At 46.1% G+C, this 24,160-nt stretch overlaps 1 protein-coding gene across 4 annotated transcripts in view; it reads left to right on the forward strand.

Annotated features, from left to right (window-relative positions):
- The window catches only part of IKZF2 (IKAROS family zinc finger 2), a 101,264-nt gene that overhangs the window by 40,809 nt on the left and 36,295 nt on the right, over positions 1–24,160 (forward strand). For 3 of the 4 annotated variants that reach the window (XM_077319324.1, XM_077319321.1, XM_077319323.1), the window contains exon 4: positions 13,445–13,714. In XM_077319324.1, coding sequence (XP_077175439.1) covers positions 13,445–13,714 — 270 coding nt within the window. The remainder of the gene's footprint in view (positions 1–13,444; positions 13,715–24,160) is intronic. The other variant, XM_077319322.1, reaches the window with a different exon arrangement.

The following is a 24,160-nucleotide window of genomic DNA, read 5'->3' on the forward strand; positions in this document are numbered from 1 at the left end:
TCGATGGAGCAGGCGGGAGGCAATGTGAAATAGCCTGAGATGGTCAGTCTGAGTGGATAGATATGCCCTTGAATGTAAGGCTGCTTCGTGTATGGTTCATGTGTGATGCTAGAGGTCCAGAAATTTGTTTTCCTCTTTTGGCGGCAGGGGGTGGGGTGGGACTTCTGTTTTGAAGAAGAAGAAGAGTTGGTTCTTATATGCTGCTTTTCTCTACCTGAAGGAGTCTCAAAGCGGCTTACAGTCGCCTTCCCTTTCCTCTCCCCACAACAGACACCCTGAGAGGTGGGTGAGGCTGACAGAGCCCTGATATTCCTGCTCAGTCAGAACAGCTTTATCAGTGCCATGCGGAGCCCAAGGTCACCCAGCTGGCTGAATGTGGGGGAATGGGGAATCAAACCTGGCATGCCAGATTAGAAGCCCATATTCCTGACCACTACACCAAGCTGGCTCTGAATGCAGAAGGCCCCAGGTTCAGTCTCTGAGATGTCCACCTAAAAAACCCAGGCAGCATGAAGGACCTAGACCTAGACCTTGGAGAGCCACTGCCAGTCTGAGTTGATAAGACTGACCTTGGTGGACTGACGGTCTACTTCAGAATGAGGAAGCGCTGTGTGTGTTTGTAGGACCCCTCTGTTGAAAAAACAGCTGATAAGAGGAAACAGTAATCAAAAAAGAAGAAGAGACAAACACTCAGCAAGGTGGCAAGTTGGTCACCATCAGGACACGGCGCGGCGCATTGGGTGGGTTCTTTTTGAGGCGTCTTTGCCGAAGCGAGATCTGAGCACTTTATCCTGCTTTCATCCTGCAGTCCTGACACCAAAGGCAAACAATGCACGGGTAGTCACAATTTGCATAAATGGGGAGATCTGATTTCCTGACAGCTGTGATAAAACCTGTTCCCGATCACTTGAAGACTTTTTCTTCCCCATTATCTGCTTTCCTTCCCCTGAATTGCAATATATAGCAATTGAGGTGGCTAAGTTCTGACGAGGGAGTGACACACTCGGGAGAGAGAGAGAGAGTGCGTGCACATATGTGCCGAGGATTTTACCTTTTCTTGTGCAAAGTGAATGTCTCCCCTTGAGCATTAAAAGAGGTGTGATGCTGAAGGCTGCTGCGGCCCAGCACACACCATTCTCGTGGCCTTGGCCACTGAGGTACATGATGCCAATTTGGTGCCAATTTCATATTAAGCGAAGCTTGCAATACAATATTGATTAATACATTTTCTTTCTACAAACATTCTTATTATGACTTAACAGCAGTCCTTCAAATTCTGATATAAACCTGACTTAAAAACATTTTGCTTTCCTCATCAAATATCATATAGCTTAGCGGTAGTCAACCTGTGGTCCTCCAGATGTCCATGGACTACAATTCCCTGGCAGGGGCTCATGGGAATTGTAGTCCACGGACATCTGGAGGATCACAGGTTGACTACCCCTGAATAGCTAAATAAGAAGTATTTAACAGTCAATTTTTAGCAGCATCAAATTTCACAGGCCTGATTTTACTTAATTTTTAAACATATTAGTGCAGAATAAACATGAAAACATAAAACAATAACAAAGAAAAAGATTTCCTCCCATCTAGAGGACCTTCGATCTTATTATTATTACATATCACAAGGAATTTACTTTCTGCTTTTTATCCTTAATGGTAAATAATTCACTATATGATTTTTATAAGACATAATAATCTAGTAAAATAATACAATAATACTATTATTAATGCTCAAAAAGATCTGATTTGTCAATTTCTGTTTAGCGATGAGAATGTCAGTGTCATTTTTCTTCTGGCTGTTTTTTTGTCTACAGTTCTTAAATCAAAAATTATCGGCTGTTATGTTTATTTTCTCCCAGTTTCCTTTGTTCTTAATGCCAGGAACTGTATTGTGTGTGTGACTATTATTAATGCTAATATTATATTACGTTATACAATTCCCAACTCTTGAATCTGTTGCAGTTTCGGTAATCTAAAGCATCCCGAATAGGTCTACTCGACTAAGTAGGTCTACTCAGGTCTATTCAGTGGGGCTTACTCCCCAGAAAGTGTTCTAAGGATTAGAGCGGGAACTTGTCTCATGCCACCTAATAACTTTTTTGGCAAAAGCTTTTCAGGAACTGAAGCTATTGTTTTTCCCATTGCCACAAACCACTATGGCAGGAGGGTGATCGTATTTCCATTCTTTTTATACTCCTGTGCAGCTTGTGATTCACCAGTTTTCAATCTGTTTTCCTTTCATAGTTTTGTGCAGTTCTGAGTTCAATGCGCAGAATGTAGCGGAATCATTGGCTCCTTCTGTCTGTTTTCCTATATTCCTCTTTCACCAGAATTGTGTGGGTTGGAGCCATAGGGCAGGGAAATAGTGTTAGAGGAGCATCATGTGGATAGTATGTATACATGCGTGCGTGTACCATTTCTGGTATCTCCACAGTTGAAAAATAACCCTTGTCTGCTTCAGCTATCATTTTTGTTGCAGTACCCACAGAAAAAAACTAATTTAAAAAATCCCCAAATTAAACTACTCATGGGATTTCCAGAAACTGTAGAGGTATGGGACCGCTTCTGAGTTTTTCCTGGCAGTGATGTCAACACAGTGATGTCTCTGGTGCTAGTTGTGTGGCTGTGCCTCACAGGTCTACATCAGTTCGGTGTCGAGGTTAGGAGTGCGGACTTCTAATCTGGCGAGCCGGGTTCGATTCTGCACTCCCCCACATGCAGCCAGCTTAGGTCTTGGGCTCACCAAGATAAAGCTGTTCTGACCGAGCAGGAATATCAGGGCTCTCTCAGCCTCACCTCCCTCACAGGGTGTCTGTTGTGGGGAGAGGAAAGGGAAGGTGATTGTAAACCGCTTTGAGCCTCCTTCGAGGTAGAGAAAAGTGGCATATAAGAACCAACTCTTCTTCTTCTGTTGTTATGCTACTTAATGCAGACATCATTAGGTCACATGGGATTCTACAAACTTGAACTTACAATGTTTTCAAATTCTCCCCCCGTCCCCGGAAGGAAAACCACCCTAAGAGCTTTTGGTGAACTTCTTTACAGTGTACAGATCATTTATACATACAACATTTTTGTTTTTCTACCTCTGTGTATACGTCCATAGATTTCTGAACGCGGAATGAAGCCCATTGAGTTTCTCTCGGACAATTTCGTTTTGTGAGATCAGGGTTTTCTGACTTGTTCTTGGGACTTGTCCATGGAAGCATAAATACAACTGGAAAACAACGGCTGGTTTGTTCTCCTTCCCGCCCCGGTTCTCACGGGCGAGAGGAGAGTGCTCCTGTCCCGGCTGGATTCTGCTGGTTGATCCCGGTTGTAGAACAGAGCTGCAGGAAATCATATCGCTGTCTGGAAAAAGAGGAATGCCCAAGCAAGTAACAATCCAGCTGGCCCATCCCCAGGCACGCTGGTTGAGGCCAGGAAAACGTCAAGAGAAATTCTTAAGCCCTTTGCACACCCACCCCAGACAGTCCTAGGATTCTGTTTCCTGGTGACTCTTTTCCCAAACGGCAAAAAAGCGTCACATTCCTGAAATAATAACCTGTTTGCTTGTTGGGCCAAATTCTTTTCAGATGAAGGCCGGAGCGTAATAGAGTGCTCATATCTTGATGCTGTCGATGCTAACTTCCTAAGCTGTCTTGGTGCCGTTTGAGTTCCTTTCTGTCATTCCAGAAAGGAAGCTGTAAGGCAGGGGTGGCCAAACTGCGGCCCTCCAGATGTCAGCGTTCGCTGGCAGGGGCTCATGGGAATTGTAGTCCACTGACATCTGGAAGGCCGCAGTTTGGCCACCCCTGCTCTGAGGTCTTGCTCCCATTGGGCGATCATGAGGCAGCCTGCATTAGCCCTCCCCCCATCCTAAAATGCTGAAGGGGTGAGGGCAAAATGGAAAAGACGGCTGGGAAAGCAAAATGAGTGGCTGCAGATGGCATTTCAGGCTGTCCCTCTCAGAAGGCCCAGGCTGGGCCACAGGATCTGACCATGGCCGGTTAGCGCTTGGCCACAGCATGGCCACAGATTTCTGCCGTAGAGATCAGGGAGTTGAGGGCAGCAGACTCAAACCCGTGAAGTCTCCAAAGCACATGGAAGGAGGAAACACTTTTGTTTGCCGTTGGAAAAAATTCTGCCCTCTGTCTCTCGTAGCGATTTCTTCCAGAAATGTGTGCGTGAAAACATTATGTGGATTGATGTATTTTGAAAACAGAATCCGTTTAGCCCCAGAGCAAAGTTTGAGTCCACTTAAACCAATACGTCCGACAAAGTTTAATTCTGGGCATAAATCTTCGAGTGGAGAGGTATGGATGCACATGAAAGCTTCTACCGAGAATTAACCTGTTTGGGTCCTAAAGATGCCCCCAGACTCCAAATTGGTTCTGCTGCTTCTGACCAACACGATGACCCATCTCCTTTTTGCTAATTGGAGTGATGATCCAGGGTTCTATAAAGGGGGGGGGGCTCATGGGAGTTTCTTCCCTTCTCCTGTTATGCCCCCATGTCCCTCCTGTAGGACTGCCCTGGAGGGTGGTGGGGCCCTTGAGAGCAATGCATGTTTCAGCAGAATATGAAATCGTACCCTACCTCCCTCCCTGTGGCACAAGGTACAGGAATGAAGCAAAAGTGTCTCTGGGCATGTATCTCTGCACACACAGAAGAGAGATTCATAGAATCATAGAGTTGGAAGGGACCTCATGGGTCATCTAGTCCAACCCCCTGCACTATGCAGGACACTCACATCCCAATGGCTCATTTACTGTAACCTGCCACCCCTTTGCTTTCACAGAATCAGCCTCTCCGTCAGATGGCTATCTAGCCTCTGTATAAAAATTTCCAAAGATGGAGAACCCACCACCTCTCGAGGAAGCCTGTTCCACTGAGAAACCGCTCTGACTGTCAGGAACTTCTTCCGGATGTTTAGATGGAATTTCTTTTGAATTAATTTCATCCCATTCGTTCTGGTCTGTCCCTCTGGGACAAGAGAGAACAACTCTGCTCCATCCTCCATATGGCACCCTTTTAAATGCTTGAAGATGGCTATCAGATCCCGTCTCATTCGTCTCCTCTCCAGGCTAAACAGACCAAGCTCCCCCAACCTTTCTTCATACATCTTAGCCTCCAAACCCCTCACCATCTTTGTTGCTCTCCTCTGGACACGCATCAGTTTGTCTACATCCCTCTTCACCTGGGATTCTGTTTGCTTTTTATTGCCACCTGTGCCAAGAGGTTTGTCAGATTATGCAGGTTATTCATTCTGTTTCTTAACTGGAGTGAAATGCTGGGACATAATTGTCTTGGAAGATGGAGGTCATCTTGAGAAGGCCCTTCTGTTTCCTTTGAAGTGTATCCTTTTATCCGTCTGGGAGGTGCTGGCCCGCGATCAGTGAAGATGAGTGGCTGCCCAGGTGTTCCACTGTCCCCACTTCCACCCCAGATATAATTTACCTGCCCAGACTGGAAGGATTCCCACACTAGTGTCCTTCTGCGGAATGTCTCAAAATGGAGATTCTTAGGAAGCCAACAGGATGAAGCAGTAATCTCATGATGCGTTTGGAAAGGAGAGAATTTTCAAAAACAGGTTTTGGTTGTTTTTTTTTTTAAAGGAAATAAGTGTAGTCATCACCCCTGTGTGTTTGAATTCCCTTTGTGAACTCCTCCCTTTCAGGTAGTCACAGTCGGCTGTGGTCGGCGTGGTGTTGCGGTTAAGAGCGGTAAAGAGCTGGAGAACTGGGCTTGATTCCCCACTCCTCCTGCACGTGCAGCCAGCTGGGTGGCCTTGGACTAGTCACAGGCTTCTCAGAGCTCTCTCAGACCCACCTACATCACAAGGTGTCTGTTGAGGGGAGGAGAAGGGAAAGGTGTTTGACAGGTCCTTTGGGACTCCTTTGAGTAGTGAGAAGTGGGATATGAAAACCAAGTCTTCTAAATTTGAACTGGGTGAGCAAGAGTAGGGTTGCATATCTGGCTCGAGCATGGCTATTTCTGCTGACAAGAGCTGGGCTTCTCCTGGCAAACTGGCAACAGGGTCCGGCATCAGGCTGTGCTCGTGCTCAACAAGAAAAAAACCAGGATTGTTGTACCGTCAGCATGCAGTCTCTGCCTTGTGCGTATTCCAGCACATCCCCTTCTGGATGCAGGGGAGTGGGGGGGGGGGGCTTCTGGTTGATTTGACTTCCTCCTCGAGGAAGTTGGGCGGAGCTGAGGTTTGTTCTGTAGGCCAGGCAGATGGGGCTCCTCAGGAGCAGAACGCTTCCTTCGGCTGCACAGACCTAATTGCCGTCCTCCTTCAGGGTCTTTATAGAAGAGCAGAGGAGATTAATAGCAAATGAGAGCACTTGTGAAATATTTACTGGCTATCTCCGCTGTTGTCTGCCTTTCTTGTGGTGTTGTGAGAAAGAGAACATGTGAGCAAAAGCTGTTGATTTAAACATTGGGATAGAAAATATCCAGAAATAGCAAGTTGCTACACAGATGTATGGACTTAATGAGGTACCACAATGCCCTTTATTTACAGTAAAGACAGGCACGCACAGAAGCGATGAAAAGTTTGTATTCCCAAGTTACTTTACTTCCCCCCTCCCTTTTTTTTTTGCGCATTGCCATCTGTCACTGCAGCAAGAAGTGCTCAGAAACGCATGAGAGGGAAATAGCTATTTACGTGCATATTTTACAAGTTTGATTTGATGGAGTGTGGGCTCTGGTCTAGTCATCCCAACTAGCGGGGCCTCCAAAACCTAAAATCAATAATATGTCCTTGATATGTGTGAACGAGGTCACTTTGGGCGCAGCTCACGCCGGGAAACCTTGAACATAAGACCGTTTCCGCACTGGAAGCTTCAGGCCGGGCTGCAGGTTGGAGTTTGAGTCAGGGCAGGTTACCTGCTCCTGCTCCTACTCCCGTACAGGAAAGCAATTGGCCCAGCGCACCTCGTCCATCCCGGATTTGTGCTCCTGCATGGGAACCAGGGCAGTGAAGTTCCCAGTGCAGAAACAAGAAAGAAACTGTCTCTGCTGTGACTCAGTCCTATGCTGGGAATGTTCAGCCTGGAGAAAAGGAGGTTGAGAGGGAACATGATAGCCCTCTTTAAGTATTTGAAAGGTTGTCACTTGGAGGAGGGCAGGATGCTGTTTCTGCTGGCTGCAGAGGAGAGGACACGCAGTAATGGGTTTAAACTTCAAGTACAACGGTATAGGCTAGATATCAGGAAAACGTTTTTCACAGTCAGAGTAGTTCAGCAGTGGAATAGGCTGCCTAAGGAGGTGGTGAGCTCCCCCTCACTGGCAGTCTTCAAGCAAAGGTTGGATGCACACTTTTCTTGGATGCTTTAGGATGCTTAGGGCTAATCCTGCATTGAGCAGGGGGTTGGACTAGATGGCCTGTATGGCCCCGTCCAAATCTATGATTCTATGATTCTATGATTCTATGATGAACCTCCTCCCTTGGGAAGACCCCCGCCTCCAATGGGAAGGGATGACCCAAATAAACAGTTCCCAAGGGGTCATTTTGCAAAGGGATGAGTCTCCTCGCGTAAGATTCAGATTTGTAGCCATGTTGGCCTGAAGTAGCAGAAGGAAATTACCGTCCAATGGAACCTTTTAAGACCAACAAAGCTTTATTCAAGGTGTGAGCTTTCATGTGCAAACCCACTTCTTCAGACTATGAAACAGGAATCATCAGAGTACAGATACAAGGAGAGAGTAAATTAGCAGTAAGCCTGTTTACTAATTCCGTGCTAATTTATTCTGAACTTATACCTGTACTCTGATGATTCCTATTTCTTTGTCCGAGGAAACATGCATGCACATGAAAGATTACAGATTGAATAAAACTTTGTTGGTCTTAAATGTGCCATTGGACCCAAATTTTGTTCTCCTTGGGTAAGTTTGGGAAATCAGAGTGAGGTGAATGGAGGGGGAAACTTAATATGCTCAAGCAGCCATGAAGGCATTGAGCAGGTTGAGATGCAGATATTCTGAACTCCCCTGCCCCTGGGTACATATGCAGTGCACAGAGTGCAGCACTGGAGGAGGCAGCAAAAAGGCTGTAGAGGGAGAGAGTAGGGCAAGGGCTCACAGGTCCCTGTCTAGGTAGGTTCCAGGTAGAAGAACAAGGAGAGTTGGTTCTTATATGCCACTTTTCTTTACCTGAAGGAGTCTCAAAGCGGCTTACAGTCGCCTTCCCTTCCTCTCCCCCACAACAGACACCCTGTGAGGGAGGTGAGGCTGAGAGAGCCCTGGGGCAGTGATGCACTGTAGGCTTAGTTCTTGAGGGGGGGGGCCACAGTGGGAAGGCTTTTCGAGTTCTGGCCCTGCTGGTGGATATCCTGATGTCCCTTGGGTGTGGAACTGGAGGGGCCACTGGCCTGATCCAACAGGGATTCTCTTATGTTCTTATAGTGCTCTCAGAGCTGTGATTTTAGCTGGTTTCAGTAGGAACTTCCATGGTGTTCTCAAATCTCTGCTATAAAAATGCCTAGTGCTTCACTGTGGCTGAATTGTATCCTCTCTAAAATATATAAAGAATTATATAATATACTGATACTGATATATATATCCCTATATGAAGGTGAGGGAAGTCAGAGTAAGGCTGTGGGAATTACCTGAGCAGCAAACCACTCCTGCAAAGAGAGGAGATCCCTGTTGTAGCTGCATCGCCCTCCTTGGAGACCTGCTGGTCCCAGATGGAGAGGAATCTCGCGCAGCAACAAGCTCTAATGGCAGGTTCCTGACAATGGTAAGGTCTGAGAACAGGGAGGGCTGGAAATGCTGAACTGTGTACACAACTTTAGTTTCTGGGGCCAAAGGGATGCAAAGCCAGATGCCTGACTAAGGACCTCCTCCTCTGCTCCTCAGCTTGGGCATCCTCGGACAGATGGAGTGGGTTCAGTTCGAAAGAAGCAGTGTGTTTGCAGGGAACCTTCTGCTTCAGAGCTGAGTTGCTCTGTTTTGCTGTGCTGTTCTGTTCTTTCCAACTGGATCCCAGCCAGAGTTCAGAATGGAGCATCGTAGCCAAAGCAAGAGGTTTGTTAGAAAATGATTCAGGTGTTGAACGTGCATTGTCAGTTGGTCTCCAATGTTCAGACCACCATGACCAGTCATCCCAAGCGGGTGGGTTAGGAGCACTTTGGAATATCAAGTTTAAGAGGCATGGGGAGGAGAAAGAACCAAAGCAGAGATCATTGCTTGGAGGAATGGAAAATGGCCAAGCCTGTTCAGCTCACCAAGATTAGACTATAGAGTATTTTTACAGGTAGAGAGAAAGAGATGTGTTCATAAAATACAACTTCCTTACCTCCTCTCTCCCACAGCACCCTGAATTTCCCTCCGAAGTCTTGTTGGTGGCGATCCTTCTTGTTTTCAGGGTTATATTGGGCTGCACCAGGGGTTGGGGTTACACAAGTAATTGTGTTTTGTGAGTGTGGATCCCACTGTCTGTGGAAATCCTCAGTAGAGTCTAAGCATTTTGTTAAATAACTTTTGAAAAAGTTTTGTCAAAAGAATTTTCAGTAGTAAAAAAAGGGTCCCCTAAAGATTTATTAAAACTTTCATCAACATTTTATCCCACTGGTAAAAGTCTTCAGACATCACTTAACTAAACTATCATTTGGCTAAGTGATGAGAGTAAGTAAAAAGAAAATTGCTACAACATCATAGAAACCTTTATTAATAAAAAATAGCAAAATATGAAGCTACCATTTCTTGACACATTCTCCAGCTAGGTCTATACACCTCTGAAAGTGGTGTTTTCATTTCTCCCTTCCCCGAAGAATTCTGCACTCTTTGGTTTAGACTATGTCAAAACGAAGTTTTGGCATCTTCGAAGGACTTGCGCCGGGTTCCTTTAAAATGTTTTTTTTTTAGTTTGGGGACCAAAAAGAAGTCTGAATGGGCAAGATCAGGGCTGTAAGGTGGATGGGGTAAGATTTCCCGACAAAATCCTCATAGGACAGCCTTTGTGACCCTCAAAGAACAAGCAGAGGCATTGCCGTGATGGGGAAAAATTCAGTGGCACTATTTTCTGTGCCTTTTTCTCACCAGTGCAGTTTTCAAGTTTTTTCGAAGGTGCCCAACAAGGCTATCCTGCGTTGAGCAGGGGGTTGGACTAGATGGCCTGTATGGCCCCTTCCAACTCTATGATTCTATGATTCTATGACAAGTGTATTATCGAGAGAACTTGTCTGTAGCAATCCACTTATCACAGAGATGGATTTTGAATAAACCCGTGCATGTATGAACTGGAATCCTATTAGCAATACTTTTTGATTTACCCTGGTTAAGTGAGTAGATGAGCTCTTATATAACTTACAAGTAAATAAGCCCGCTGCAGTCAAAATGCAGCGGGCGCTAGCAGGGCATGCCATGAGGGCGGTGCGTACCTCTTTGCAGGAGCTGGGTGGCTTTTGGTCCGTGGGGCAGGCGACAGCTGGCGGTGGCGGCTTCTGGCTGGCTCCATCGGGGCGGCGGTCCCAAAGCTTGCAGTGGCGGCGGCTTGTGGCTGGCTGCGTTGGGGGGGGGGGGGGGCGATGTGGTTGTGGCTGCAGCAGTTGGCGGACCAACGCACCGGGAGGCGCTTTGCGCCTCCCGACGCGTCAGGCCGGCGGCAAAGGAGCAACTGCGAGGCGCGCTGCATGCGCCTCGCAGTTGCTCGGGGCTGGAAATCGGAGGGACCAATCGGAAATCGGAGGGACCAGTCTGTCGATTGGTCCCTCCGATTGTCTGTCCAGGGGAAGGGTCCAATCCGGACCCTTCCTCATCCCGGACACATCCTGCCCCTAAAGGCCTTACTGAATTATTTAGTCCGCGGCGCCTGTGGCGCCGCGGGTGGTGTTAAGAAGATTAGGAGAAAAGGGTTGGGCTGATGGTTTGAGGCTAGCTATTCTTCGTTTGGTATCTATTATGGACTTCCTATTGCTAGGCTTTAGTTCAGCCTTTCTCAACTTTTTTAACGTTGAGAAACCCCTGAAACATTCTTCAGGCTTCAAGAAACCCCAGAATTGGTGCGATAGTGCAGAATATGGTTGAGAAATATAGCTGTGGACACACCCACCTGGGGCCCCTCCCCTTTCTGCCCACTAAAGCAAGGTTCATCAACCTGTGGTCCTCCAGATGTTCATGGACTACAATCCCCATGAGCCCCTGCCAGCAAACGCTGGCAGGGGCTCATGGGAATTGTAGTCCATGGTCATCTGGAGGACCACAGGTTGACTACCCCTGCACTAAAGGACCATCATAGGCCATTGGGGGAGGGGGGAAGGGGGCCGCGGCAGGCAGACATGACCAAATATGGTCATACCATAAATGTTTAACAAATGTAAAAAATATATAAATTGATTGATTAACTCTTCCCCATTTGGGAAACCCTGGTTGAGAAAGCGTGCTGTAGTTTGATGAGTAAACCAGTGCTCTGCATCCCCAAAGGCACCCTTTCCCCAGCATTTCCCCTTCAGGGAACCTTGGGTGACAGGGTGGCTTTGGAGGAGGCTTTGGAGAGCTGTAGCCAGTCCAACAAGGATCGAGGTAGATTCCAGGCATTCTTTGCAGTGGTGGCCGTCAAGTTGCAACTGACTAATGGCGGCCCATCATGGGGGTTTCCAGGCAAGAGACGCTCAGAAATTATCTCTGTGTAGCAACTCTGGACTTCCTTGGCAGCTTCGCATCCAAGGACTAACCAAGGCCAGCCTTGCTTAGCTTCCTAGAGCTGATGAGTCCTGCAGGGCCTGTCAAACAGAGCACTTCTGCCAGGCTTTTGGTTGAGGCCAGGCTATGGAAAACTACTTTGGTGAGAATGACTAACTGAACGGAAGATACAACAACTGGCACCTAAGGAAACGTGGCTTAAACAGACCGAGGAAGACCTTAGAAATCAGTGATTGACTATCCACATGGCCAAAACTACTGCCACCAACTGCCAAGAGTGGAAACGTATTATTAACAAGGCAAAAAAATTCAGTGTCCCCTACAGTAGTGTATTGGCTGAGAGGACAACCTGCTCCACTAGTCCCCAGCTAAAGGATAAAAAGAATAAAGAAGAAGATTTAATTATGTAACATATACCTGGGAAAGGCCACCAAGGGGGGAATATTGGCTGAGGCTGGGCACAGTGAGTACCGGGGAATTTCAAACTCTCCCCTCTCTGGTTCTTGGGTACTAAACCTATATAGAACCATGTTTGAACTTCCCTGTTATTTTCTACATCCCTAGCCACTCCAGCCCACTGAGTCAACTGCGTTGGAGGCTGGCGAGATGCATTAGTTGTACCGCCATCTTGTCGATTGTATTTTATTGTTTGACTGTATTTTATTCTATGGGGTTAAGATTGGGGATTTTATTGTTATAAGATTATTTTTATGTAAATATGTTCTTATATTCATGCTGTGAACTGCCGTGAGCCAGCTCACTGGGAGCGGTGGTATAGAAATCAAAGAGTGAATGAATGAATGAATGAATGAATGAATGAATGAATGAATGAAGGGGATGGTGGGTTTAGTTGATGCTTTTAGGAATGTCATAATTGTACTTTATTGTAATTTTAACCTGTGTTTAAATAGTTAGCCAATGCGGACTGGCCTGTCCCAGAGCAGCAGCGTATAAATGCAATAAATAAATAGAAATAATAAATAAGTTTGGACTAGCTTGGGGCATCCAGGTCAGGGTATCGCAGGCTCAAATAAAACCATTGTAAATGTGATTGTTCATATTTCCAGAGTTTTAAAATGCCTGTCAGTGCCATGGTATTTCTCTTGGCCATGGTTACTGCTGCTCTCACTTCCACATAACACCTCTCTCTAGAGAGCTATCCAAAGCAGTAGGACCAGAGATCGCAGAGGGGTGAGTCGCTCCATGCGCTGTGCTTGCTTGGGGACGGTGACTGCCTCTCAGCCCCCCTGTCCTCCTCTAGTTTCTCTGCCTTATATGCTTTACAATCAAACATGGCCAAACAGGTGAACTTACCGGATATCACAGTGAGTCAACAGTTTCTGAAGCAATACCCAACTTGCTGGGACTGGAAACCAAGTATGAACTATACTAAAAAAAACTATCACATAAAATTATCCAATTTACCACGGTATTAAAACATTCAACCATAATTGACAGTTCTCCAGTCCACTGAAATTACAAATTGTTCCATGTATTCCATTGAGCGTGTTGATGGGAATTCCTGGGGGTTCCTGGAGGGCCCAAGAGATGTTATCAGATCATTGGCCCCAACCAAAAGCTTGGCGGAAGAGCTCTGTTTTGCAGGCCTTGTGGAACTCAACAGGGCCTGGATCTCCTCCGGGAACTCAAGTGGGGGCCAGGACAGAACACGTCCCACTTCTGGTACCAGATGTATTCCCCTGAAGCCAGGGATAATTAGCTGATTGGAAGTGGTCAAGCTAGGCTTGTTCATATGCTTGGGGGAAACAAAATTAATTAATGTTTTTTTTGTTGTTGTTTTAATTTGCAGCAAATTCCATAAAGCTAGAAATGCAAAGTGATGATGAGGATTCGGACAGGAAACCCCTGAAGCGGGAGGATGGGCTCAGGGGCCACCACGAAGGGAGCAGTTTGGAAGAGCCTCTTTCTGAGAACCACGAGATAGTGGACAGCAGGAAGCTGCAGGAACTGTCGGGCGAGGGAGGAATCCGGCTTCCGAATGGTAAACTGAAATGTGACGTCTGTGGCATGGTTTGCATTGGTCCCAATGTGCTTATGGTACATAAAAGGAGTCACACTGGTAAGCAGCTGAAAGACGAACGTGATGACTGCCTTTGGTTTCTCGTGTCGCTATTTCTGACTTGCTGTCTTGCTTTTCTCAGTGCCCTGACGGTGGCTAAGTGTGGCGAGGAGCAGCTTGGCTTTTCAAAGCAGAGACCTGTTGACTGATAAGGGGAGGGGCTTCATGGCATAGATTTGCAGAATGACCCCCTTCTCTGCAGTGGAGGCTTCTAAGAAATATCGTTTCCCTGCCAGGTGTCCTTCTTTGGGTCTGCAGTAAAGCCACCGAGGTCTGCAGTAAAGCTGCTGGGTTCCAGTCTAGGAGCACCTTAAGAGACCTACAAGGATCTCGGAGGTGAAGTTTTCGAGGACAAGGGAGCTCTGACTCTTGGAAGTTTATACACTGAAAATCTTGTTGGTCTCTCAGGGGCTAACGGACTCGAGTCTAGCTCTGCTTTGTGAAGGCTTCCTTAAAGGCAGGTTCCTTTGCAAAATCTGGACCAGCACCAGATATTCGAGGACCAGACCAACTTGCCAAGAATAGGAAATTTCTTAAAATCAGGGCACCTTTCACTTGGCAAAATGCTTAAAGGGTGTGCCATGGAGGGTGGCTCTTGCCTGCCAGGGTTAGTCATATTGCTGAATGGAAGTTTTGTCTTTGGATGCAGTGGATCCCTGAAGCTGGCTGCTTTGGAAGGAAGAGACTGGGCTCCTGCTGCGATCCAAATGGACCCTCCTTATGTTGTGTCTTTCTAATAAATGCATATCTAATTTTTTTGTTTCCCTTTTAGCTGTTCAAACTAGGCACTTTCAGATATGTTGGAGTGTATCTATTGAGCAAAAATTCAGTCTCTGAGCAGAACCCTGAACAAAGACTTGAGGGGCACATATTCTTGCCGTTAATGTGCCTCGGCCAAACCTGGGACTTCTGGTCAACTGAGGGATGTAGAATATTATGGCCTTTCTGTGTTTTGCTTTGTGGTTTCAGCCTCATAGAACTACATTTCACCCTGGTCTCCTTCTATTTCATGGCCTTTTAACCTTGCAGCTCATTTGTTGTTGGGTTTTCCCCGCACGCCCTTCTTTTAAATGAATGCACCACGAGGATCTTCTCACTGAGCCTGACGCAATGGACTTTAGTCCATGAAAGCTAATGTGGGCATAAGACATTTGCCAGCATTTAAGGCACCAAATATAAATCTGTATTGTTTTGCTCTGTTGCCATGAGAATCAACCAAGAAGGGCAAGATATAAAAATAATAATATTATTATTAACAACAACTAATACTAAATGGTTGCTGCTGCTCTGAAAGATCTGCCATGTTTCTTGTAGAAATTTTCCAGGCAAAGTTTGTGACCAACTTTAGTTCTTGAGCCGGTGTGTGCCCATCCCTAACAGTTAATCTGTAAGGATAGATTCAAGTGGGCCGCCGGGTTGGTCTGAAGTAGCACAACAAAAATAGAGTCCAATAACCAGCTTGGTTTAGTGGTTAGGAGTGCGGACTTCTAATTTGGCGAGCCGGGTTTGAATCTGCGCTCCCCCGCATGCAGCCAGCTGGGTGACCTTGGGCTCGCCACTGGACTGAGAAAACTGCTCTGACCAATCAGGAATATCAGGGCTCTCTCAGCCTCACCCACCCCACAGGGTGTCTGTTGTGGGGAGAGGAAAAGGAAGGCGAATGCAAGCTACTTTGAGACTCCTTCGGGTAATGAAAAGTGGCATATAAGAACCAATTCTTCTTCTTCTTCTTCTTTCACCTTTAAGACCAACAAAGATTTATTCAAGGTGTGAGCTTTCGAGTGCAAGCACCGTCCCTCAGACTTACACTCGAAAGCTTATGCCTTGAATCAATCTTTGTTGGTCTTAAAGGTGCTATCGGACTCTATTTATGTTGTGTTAACCTTTAAGGTATCACTGGACTTACATTTTGCTGAAGTAAACTCACGTGGCCTCATCTGTGCTTGGCACAGCCCACTCTCCACTCTCCCCCACTGTACACATCCAGTGGCATCCTGTTAGCTTCTGAGTGTTCTCAAGTGTGGGTCTCTAACTGCTAAATACCAGCATTTATGCTTTAATTTTTGCCGAGTCGTCAAAACCCCTTTGCCCATCAGTCATCAGCAGCTCATCACCCACAGACTGTCTGCTAGCCCACCGGAGCATGCCTCTGTTTAGTTGCCTGCAGCACATCACGCGACGCTCATCCAGTTGATTAAAACCTCCCTGCCTGCTCTCCTGGAGGCCTTCTTCCTCGTGGTGATGTAACAGGCCCGCACACAGTAAGCAACTAAATAAGGACTAATTGTGGCTCTGAAGTGTAATTAGGGAGCTGGCTTTCTCTGGCAATGATATTAGCGTGTGCCGTGCGTCACCTCGGGGACTTTGGTGAACTGCACTATGACCGGCTTCATTGCCGAGACCTTCGACAACCTTTCCTTAATAAACAGAAGCCAGTTGGGGACGTCCAAGGGATGCCCAGTTGACTGCATTCTTAGGATCTCAGAAGAGCATGGAGATTCAGGTTGCCCCAGAGCTTAAAAAATGGTTCCTGGCAGCCAGTCCCCCCGGGCTCCGGAGTTCCTCCCCCTTGGGCCCCTTGTCTGAACGCCAGGAGATCTTAAAGCCTGATGGGGGTAAGAGCAGGTTTTGTTAATAATAAAGCCATCATGAGCTCCATGGGGCAGAAAGGCAGCTTATAAATGTTTACAATAAATTTAAAAAAATGAGCTGCCTTTATTCTGCCTGGAGCTCAAGACAGCTTAATAAAATGTTAAAAACATAATAACTAAAATTTGAAATCACTACTCAGGATTGGAACTAAACTTGACCCAATGCCATCTTAATTGCACCTGCCTCCTAAAGATCAAAAGTCAGGGGGCCTGACGCACCGTCCCAGGGGGGTTATTCACTGGAAAAACTGGGGAAAGAGAAGCCTTCAGACAGCCTTCTGCCCCAAACTGATATGTGCTGCCAGCTGTAGGGGCAAAACCCTCCCATGTCACCCTCCGGACCTCCCCAAGGGGAATGCCAGTAGCAGCAAAATCATCTGAATTAAGATAGCCTGGCCTAAACTATCTCACACCTACAGCTGACATGCTTCCTGGGTAGAACACCAGGTTGACTCCTGTCCTCGTATCCACTGTTTTGGCCCCTCAGCCTCTAGCCCACAAGACCAGGGGCCACGCTCGGAGAGCCACATGGACACAGTCAAGAGTGGAAAGGTATTTAGAAGAACCAACAATGTCTGCACTTCTGTATCAGCACATTTCAGGGGCCAAACTTCTACTGACATCCAGCATTTTTCTGTTTATAAAAGAGAACATAGAGGAGGAGGACATGATAGAGATTTATACAATGATGTGCGAAAATGATCTAGGATCTTAGTAGATCATACATTGAACATGAGTCAGCAATGTGACTGGGTAGCTACAAAGACAAAAGGAATTTTGGGTTTTATCAAAAGAAGTAGTGAGGTGATGTTACTGCTTTACTCTGCTCTGGTTAGGCCTCACTTAGACCATTTATGCACTGAGCACTTTACTGCCCCAGCTCTCATGCAGGAGCACAAATCCGGGGCAGATGAGGTGCATTGAGCCAAATGCTCTCCCGTGTGGGTGCAGGAAGAGGTGGGGCAACCTGCCATGACTAAAACTCCAGCCTGCAGACCAGCATGAAACCTCCAGTGCGTAAACGGTCTTAGAGTACTGTGTTTAGTTTTGGACACCATAATTGAAGAAGGATATAGGCAGCTGGAGTGCAGAAATGCTGATTCTGTGTGCCTAGGAAAATTGGAAGGTGGTCGGCAGAAAGGATCGTGTTGGTGCTTGGCTCTTGTGGCCCCTTCTTGCATGCCCAGGAAAATGCTGATTGTTACTTGGGGTCAGGAGATGAATTTCCTCCAGGCCAGACTGGCCAGGGATTCTGGGATTTTTTATGAAGGTGGGGGAGCATCATCTGGGCATGGAATTGGGGGCATTTTGCAGGGGGTTGGAATAGACCCTGGAGATCCCTTCAAACTCTATGATTCTACCTGCGAGGAACAACGTTTTGTTGCCCACTATGGACCTTTTGCTATGGACCTTTTGCACTCAATACCTCTTATCAGCAGTTCAGACTTAAATAGCAGATGAAAAGGGGTCTTAGATGCACCAGCTTTTCTAGGCTGACTGGACCTTTAGAATCAAGAAAGGGCTGCAAGATCCAAGCACTGACACAATTCCTCCTGCCCACCCACTCATAATCTGCCTAAGTTCATAGAAGCAGCATTTCTGTCAGATGGCTAAACATTTCCAAAGAAGGAGAACCCACCACCTGTTCTACTGAAGCCTGTTCTACTGAAGAACTGCTCTGTCAGGAACTTCTTCCAGATGTTTAGTCAAAAATTATTTTGAATTAATTTCAACCCATTTCTTTTGGTCTGATGCTCTGGGGCAACAGAAAACAAGTTTGCTCCATCTTCTATGGGACAGTCCTTATATATATATCCCCTCTTAGTCATCTTCTCTCCAGGCTAAACAGAGCAAGCTTCCTCAACTTTTCTCCTTATGCCTTGATATCCTCACTTCTCACTATTTTCAGCTACTTCCTGGATGAACCATCCTCCTTTTCAATGTGGGTTCCTTCCCGGCTTTGAGGCAAAGATGGTCTTGGAAGTTCTGATGGATGACCCGTGCATACAGATGGGAAGGGCAATGTGTCTGATTATTTTAGCTCTTTTGTTAGACAATCGTATGATTTTTTTAGGCTGGTTGCAATGTGTGTGTCAAGTCACAGCTAACTTACACAGTCAAGTCACAGCCAGGAAATGTGGTGGATTAAGTATATCTTGATTATAGTTAGTCCTTGATAAGGTCCCGCATGATATTTTAATGAGAAAATTAGCAAAAACTGAGATGGATAATCAAATGGATTTGTAGTTGGCTGGCTGATAAACCCCAACAGATGTTCATCACTGATTCATCTTGATCCTGGAGGGTGGTATACCACAGGTTTCTGTGCTGGCATTCGCTGGCAGGGGCTCATGGGAATTGTAGTCCATGGACATCTGGAGGGCCGCAGTTTGACTACCCCTGCAATAGAGGGTACATTGATGAAATTTGTGGATGACACTAAATGTAATAATAATAATTTCAACAATAACAACTAACAACAACAATAATAATTGAGTAGGGTAATTACTACCCTAAAGGAAAGGACTACATTTCAAAGCGATCTGGATAGATTGGAAAATTAGGCTGCAGCCAGCAAAACAAATTTCAGTAGGGAGAAGTATAAATGGGGTAATAAAAATGTGATGCATTAATTTAAGGTAGTGGATAGTAGGCTTGATAATAGGACATGTGAAAGGGACTTGGGGGTTCTAGTGGACAATAATATGAATATGAGCCAACAGTGCAATATGGCGGCTAAGAAGGAGCATAGAATCTTGAGCAAGGGAAGTTATAGTACCACCCTATTCCACATTGGTTAGACTTCATTTGGAATATAGTGCCAAGTTCTGGGCGCTTCAGTTCAAGAAAGATATTGACAAGTTGGACCATGTTCAGAGGAGGGTGATTGGGATGGTCGATGGGTTGGAATCCATGCCTTCCGAGGAGAGGTGGACAGAGCTGGGTGCCACTGGACACAAACTTTGTACTGCTGCTTCAGGCCACCTGGATCTTCTCAGACCTAGTCCAGTCTTCTGGCTGCTACAGCATTCTAGCCTGTCCCATTACTCTCCTGACCTCGTCAAGCTATGCCATGTACCTGTAATCTCTTAGTTGGGCTACAGTAAGCTGCTTTATGCAGGAGTTAAAGATATCTCAGAACATTCACTGGATACAAAACATGGCAGCCAGCTTTTTGGTGGGAAGTTTCCCTTCATGAGAACTTTTTGGCAGAAGGAGTACAATTCTGCTGGCTGGTAGCTTCCAAACTTCGTGCTTTCACTCCCCAAGTTGTTTTCACTCTCTAAGTGCTTCAGCAAGGTACATCTAAGTTTCAACCTTTTGACTGTGGAGTCATCCCTGGAATATTTTTCAGGCTTAGAGGAACCCTGGAAGTAGTGACATACCCCTTCAGATAAGTGGGCGCAGATGTGGGAGCCAGTCAATCAATCATTTACTATTTTTCCATTGTGTAGAAAGAGACTAGACCTGTAGAGCAACAGGGGACATGGGTTCCAGTGAGGTCTAGTGATGTCAGCAACCATCTGATCTTCTGGGAAAGGCTGCATGGCCACTGGGAAGCTCCCTTGGAACCTGGTTGGGAATCCCTGATCTAAGGCATGGCCTGGGAGTGCAGAGCAACCTTCAAAAAGTCCTGGAATTCCCTTCTCCTTTGGTCATATTGCAGAGCATCCAGATCTGTATTTTTGAAATGGCACTTGATTGGGCAGGGTAAACCTAGGGCAATGGTTGATGTCTTCTTGCTGAACTGAAGAGTGGGTTGTTATATGCTTTCAGAATATTTGGGGAAATCAGATGAACTTTTAAAATAATAATAAACATGAGACTTCCAATTCATTGCTCCAGAGCCAATGTAACTATCTTGAAAATTACTGCTGAGGTAGAATAGTGTGTATAGCTTCAGAAACTTTAATTGAAAGTTTTGTGAAATGTCTTCAGAATTTATGCAGTTTGAAGCACTTGTTTCAGAGAACTCCCTAAAAATATTATGCTATAGTTACTTCCTCAGGTTCCTTTATAGCTGTACCAACTTTGCTTGGGTCTTGTTCAAATAAATGGAATGGCCTTTGAAGAGGAGGCTGTGGTGGAGTACCCTGTTTTTCAAATTCAGTCTAGGGTAGCGATCCCCAACCTGTGGGCTGCGGACCACATGTGGTCCTTCGACTAACTGGAGGTGGCCCCCCCCCCCCGGCCCTTTACTTCATCCCCCCAGCCCTTTACAACATACTTAATTGTTGTAGCGTGTCTGTATCTTATTTTGAAGGGATGTTTAAACATTACAATAGTGATCAGAGAGCGCCAGGGCAGTGGTTGAGAGTAGAGGAGTAAACTACCCCTCCCACCGGGCCTCAGTAAAAGATGTTGAGTGGTCCCCGGCATTGAGTGGTCCCCGGTGATAAAAAGGTTGGGGACCACTGGTCTAGGGGAACATGTTGGATTAGTCATGTTACAAGGCAAATGTGTAGTGATGCCAAACATCTCAAGATTTGGGTGGTGAAGCCTGAGGAAGGACATCCCTAGCCAACACCTGTTGGTTGGCAGCCCTACAAATATACCCCAAGAGTTTTACCTCAAAGCCCATGTGTCGTCAAGCATGTGGGAGACCAGAAACTGATTAGTACCCCCTTAATTCATTAGCAGTCTTTAGAAACAATTCCATCCTAGCAGCTGCCTTCTGTTCCATCTGTCTTTAAGAAGATTCCTAGGTGACCAAGGTACATCTGCACTTCCCAAACTGCAAGCAGTACTGTGGCCTGCTTGACTGGACAAGGGTCTCAGGCTCAAATTCTGTATCAGTGAGAAAAAGAGAATATGGCCACATGGGTAGAGAATCACTGATCAGGCAGTGCTGAGTCCTCTAGCTCGTTGGCTGGTTCATGGGTCTGCTCTCCAGGGAAAATAAGGGAAGCATGAGTTGGTCAGATGAACCCTCATAGAGCTGGGCTGGCCTCCTTAAGCTTGACTGGGGACTGGACTCAGAGAAGCCAAGCTGTTTGGTTGCTGGGGGAGGGGTGTGCAGTGGAAATGAAATTGGGGGCAAAAATCAAAGTATATTCCATACTTCCTTTTCCTGTAAAATTGAACCTTATTTTGCTACTTTAGCAACATAAAGCATAGGCTGAGTGATAATTAATACAAACTCATACTAACTGCCATATTACGGAATTTTAAAGTATAAATGCCTTAATGTTCTCTTGAGCTGCAAACCCTGAGGGAGAGCCGTCAGCCCTCATGCCCCTGGTTTAGCATACTCCTTATTTATCCACAGTCTGAAAGACAAGAAAAGTAAAGTATTCCACATCCATTGGCTAATGCACTTTCAGTGTGCTTCTGCAGCTGGATTTTCCTGTGTAAAACAGGAAAATCTACTTCTAAAAGTACTTTAAAAGTGCATTATGCAACATGTGCAGAAGAAAAGAAAGTGCATTATTTGAACTGAAATAATCTCACAGTGTGTAGTGCTGCCAGCTGATTTCAATAGCAGGTTAAACTTTCCAGCATTGACCACACTGAACTCTTTACTAGTTTGTTGCCATCCAATATATTACAGCATATTTTATGTTGCCAGAATTACTCATCTAGCAATAGCAAATCTATCCTTGAAAATATGTTGTGTATGTCAGCAGTGTACCTGGGAATTATTATTACTTAAAATGTTTCGATGCCACCTTTCTGCCCAGTCAGGATCCACAAGACAGGGAACTTTAAAAGTAAATAAAACATTTGAGAAATTAAAATACAATCAAAAGTATAAAATAATGCAATCTGAAGCACATAAACAAACAAACAAATAAACAGACTAGTAACCAATGCGCAGGCAAAACAAAATTGTCTTCACCTGCTGGAAAAAGACACCAGTAGACAGAGTCTGATGAATTCCCCAGGGGAGGGAGTTCCAAAGTTTTAGTGCCATGGCCAAGGAGGCCCTTCCTTGGTTTACCAGCTATCTGACCTCAGATGGCAAAAGCAGCTGGAGCAGGGCCTCCGAAGATGACTGGAGCATATGGGCAGGCAGACTGTAAGATCCTGACCTGGCAGCCCAGGCTAGCCCAATCCCATCAGATCTCAGGCACTAAGCAGGGCTGACCCTGGCTAGTACTTGGATGGGAGACCTCCAAGGATTTGGGTGGTAGTTCCCCCAAGAAACACTAGGGGGTCATTATGTTACAGAGGCAGAAAATGACAAAACACCTCCCAGCATCCCTTGTCCGGCTGCCAGAAAACCCTCGGATCTCCTAATTAAACAACACACATGCTGTACGATAAATGTAAATTAATTAATTAATTAATTAAAAGTCATCAAGGTACGCTGGCCCCAAGCTGTATATAATGCTGGGGTTTGCCTTACACTCAATTCCTCATACTATACATTTCAAGAGAGTCAAACGTTGTGTCAATAATTTTGCTCATTCGTTGTAAGCTACCCCAAGACCATTTGGAGAGGGGTAGCCTAAAAATTGAAAAATAAAATTTTTAAAAAATTCAAGAGAAGGGAGGTGGGGTGGGGAATCACAGGAGTTTTTCCCTAGTAATTTCCATGTTGTTTTTTTTTTGTTCCCCCACTCATATTTTTTCTGGTCCTTCCTTGCCCTACTTCGGAAGGTTGTCCTATCCTAGTGTTACTAATGAAGCCGCTGGAAAGGGTGTGAACATGTGATAGGGTTGTGCATGTGAAAATACACACATACACAACCATTATCCACATAAATACATCCATTATCCATTGTCAGAAAATCAGGAAGGACATGGGTATTGTTTAAATAAAATATTGAGAGTGGTGTTCTAGTTCCTGAAAGGCAGTCCAACAACAGTCTTCTTGATAGTTTATTAAAAGGAAGTTTGCCCTTCCTGAATCTCCGGTAGGGAGGGGAAGAAAGGAAGGTGAGGCAATTGATAGGTAAGGCAACAATCCTTTGACTTTTAACAGAGTATTATTTCCTAGGAGGTAGACCTGGTCTCCAAATTTCTGTCCCTAGGAATTAATGGCTCTCTACAAGGCTGTGGTATGCCCACTGCTGAAAAAAACATCTCTAGATCCTCGAGAGCCTAACAATTACAGACCTGTCTCGCATTTAGAGTTTCTGGGGAAGATGATTGAAAGGGCAGTTGCAAACCAACTGACGGAATACCTGGAAGAAGCTTCGATCCTAGACCCATCCCAGTCAGGTTTCCGGCCTGGCCATGGGGTAGAGACAGTGCTAGTTGCCCTGATGGATGACCTCCGTCGCCAGTTGGACCGAGGCGGGTCGGCACTGCTGATATTACTAGACCTCTCAGCAGCGTTCGACACAGTCGATCATGAGCTACTAGCTCGCCGCCTCATCGATGCCGGAATACGAGGAACAGCCCTTCAATGGCTGATCTCCTTCCTCCGGGACCATGGACAGAGGGTAGCAATAGGAGAAAGAACATCAGACCGCCGACAACTCATTTGTGGAGTCCCACAGGGAGCGGTCCTCTCTCCTATCCTATTCAACATCTTCATGCGCCCTCTCGCACAACTGGTACGGAAGTTTGGGCTGGGTTGCCATCAATATGCAGATGACACCCAGCTCCTCCTCCTGATGGATGGCCGCCCTGACTCTCCCCCAGAAGCATTAGCCAGCTGCCTGGAAGCAGGGACAAGATGGTTCAAGCAAAGTCGTCTGAAGCTCAATCCTTCAAAGACGGAGGTCCTGTGGCTGGGTAGGAAGGGCCCATGTGAGGAAGCGCGTCTGCCTACCCTGGATGGCGTGCAGCTGTCTACGGCTCACTCCGCCAGGAACCTAGGCGTGATTCTGGACACTTCCCTCAC

The sequence above is a fragment of the Paroedura picta genome, chromosome 2, assembly GCF_049243985.1.
Source record: "Paroedura picta isolate Pp20150507F chromosome 2, Ppicta_v3.0, whole genome shotgun sequence".
Taxonomy (NCBI): Eukaryota; Metazoa; Chordata; class Lepidosauria; order Squamata; family Gekkonidae; genus Paroedura; species Paroedura picta.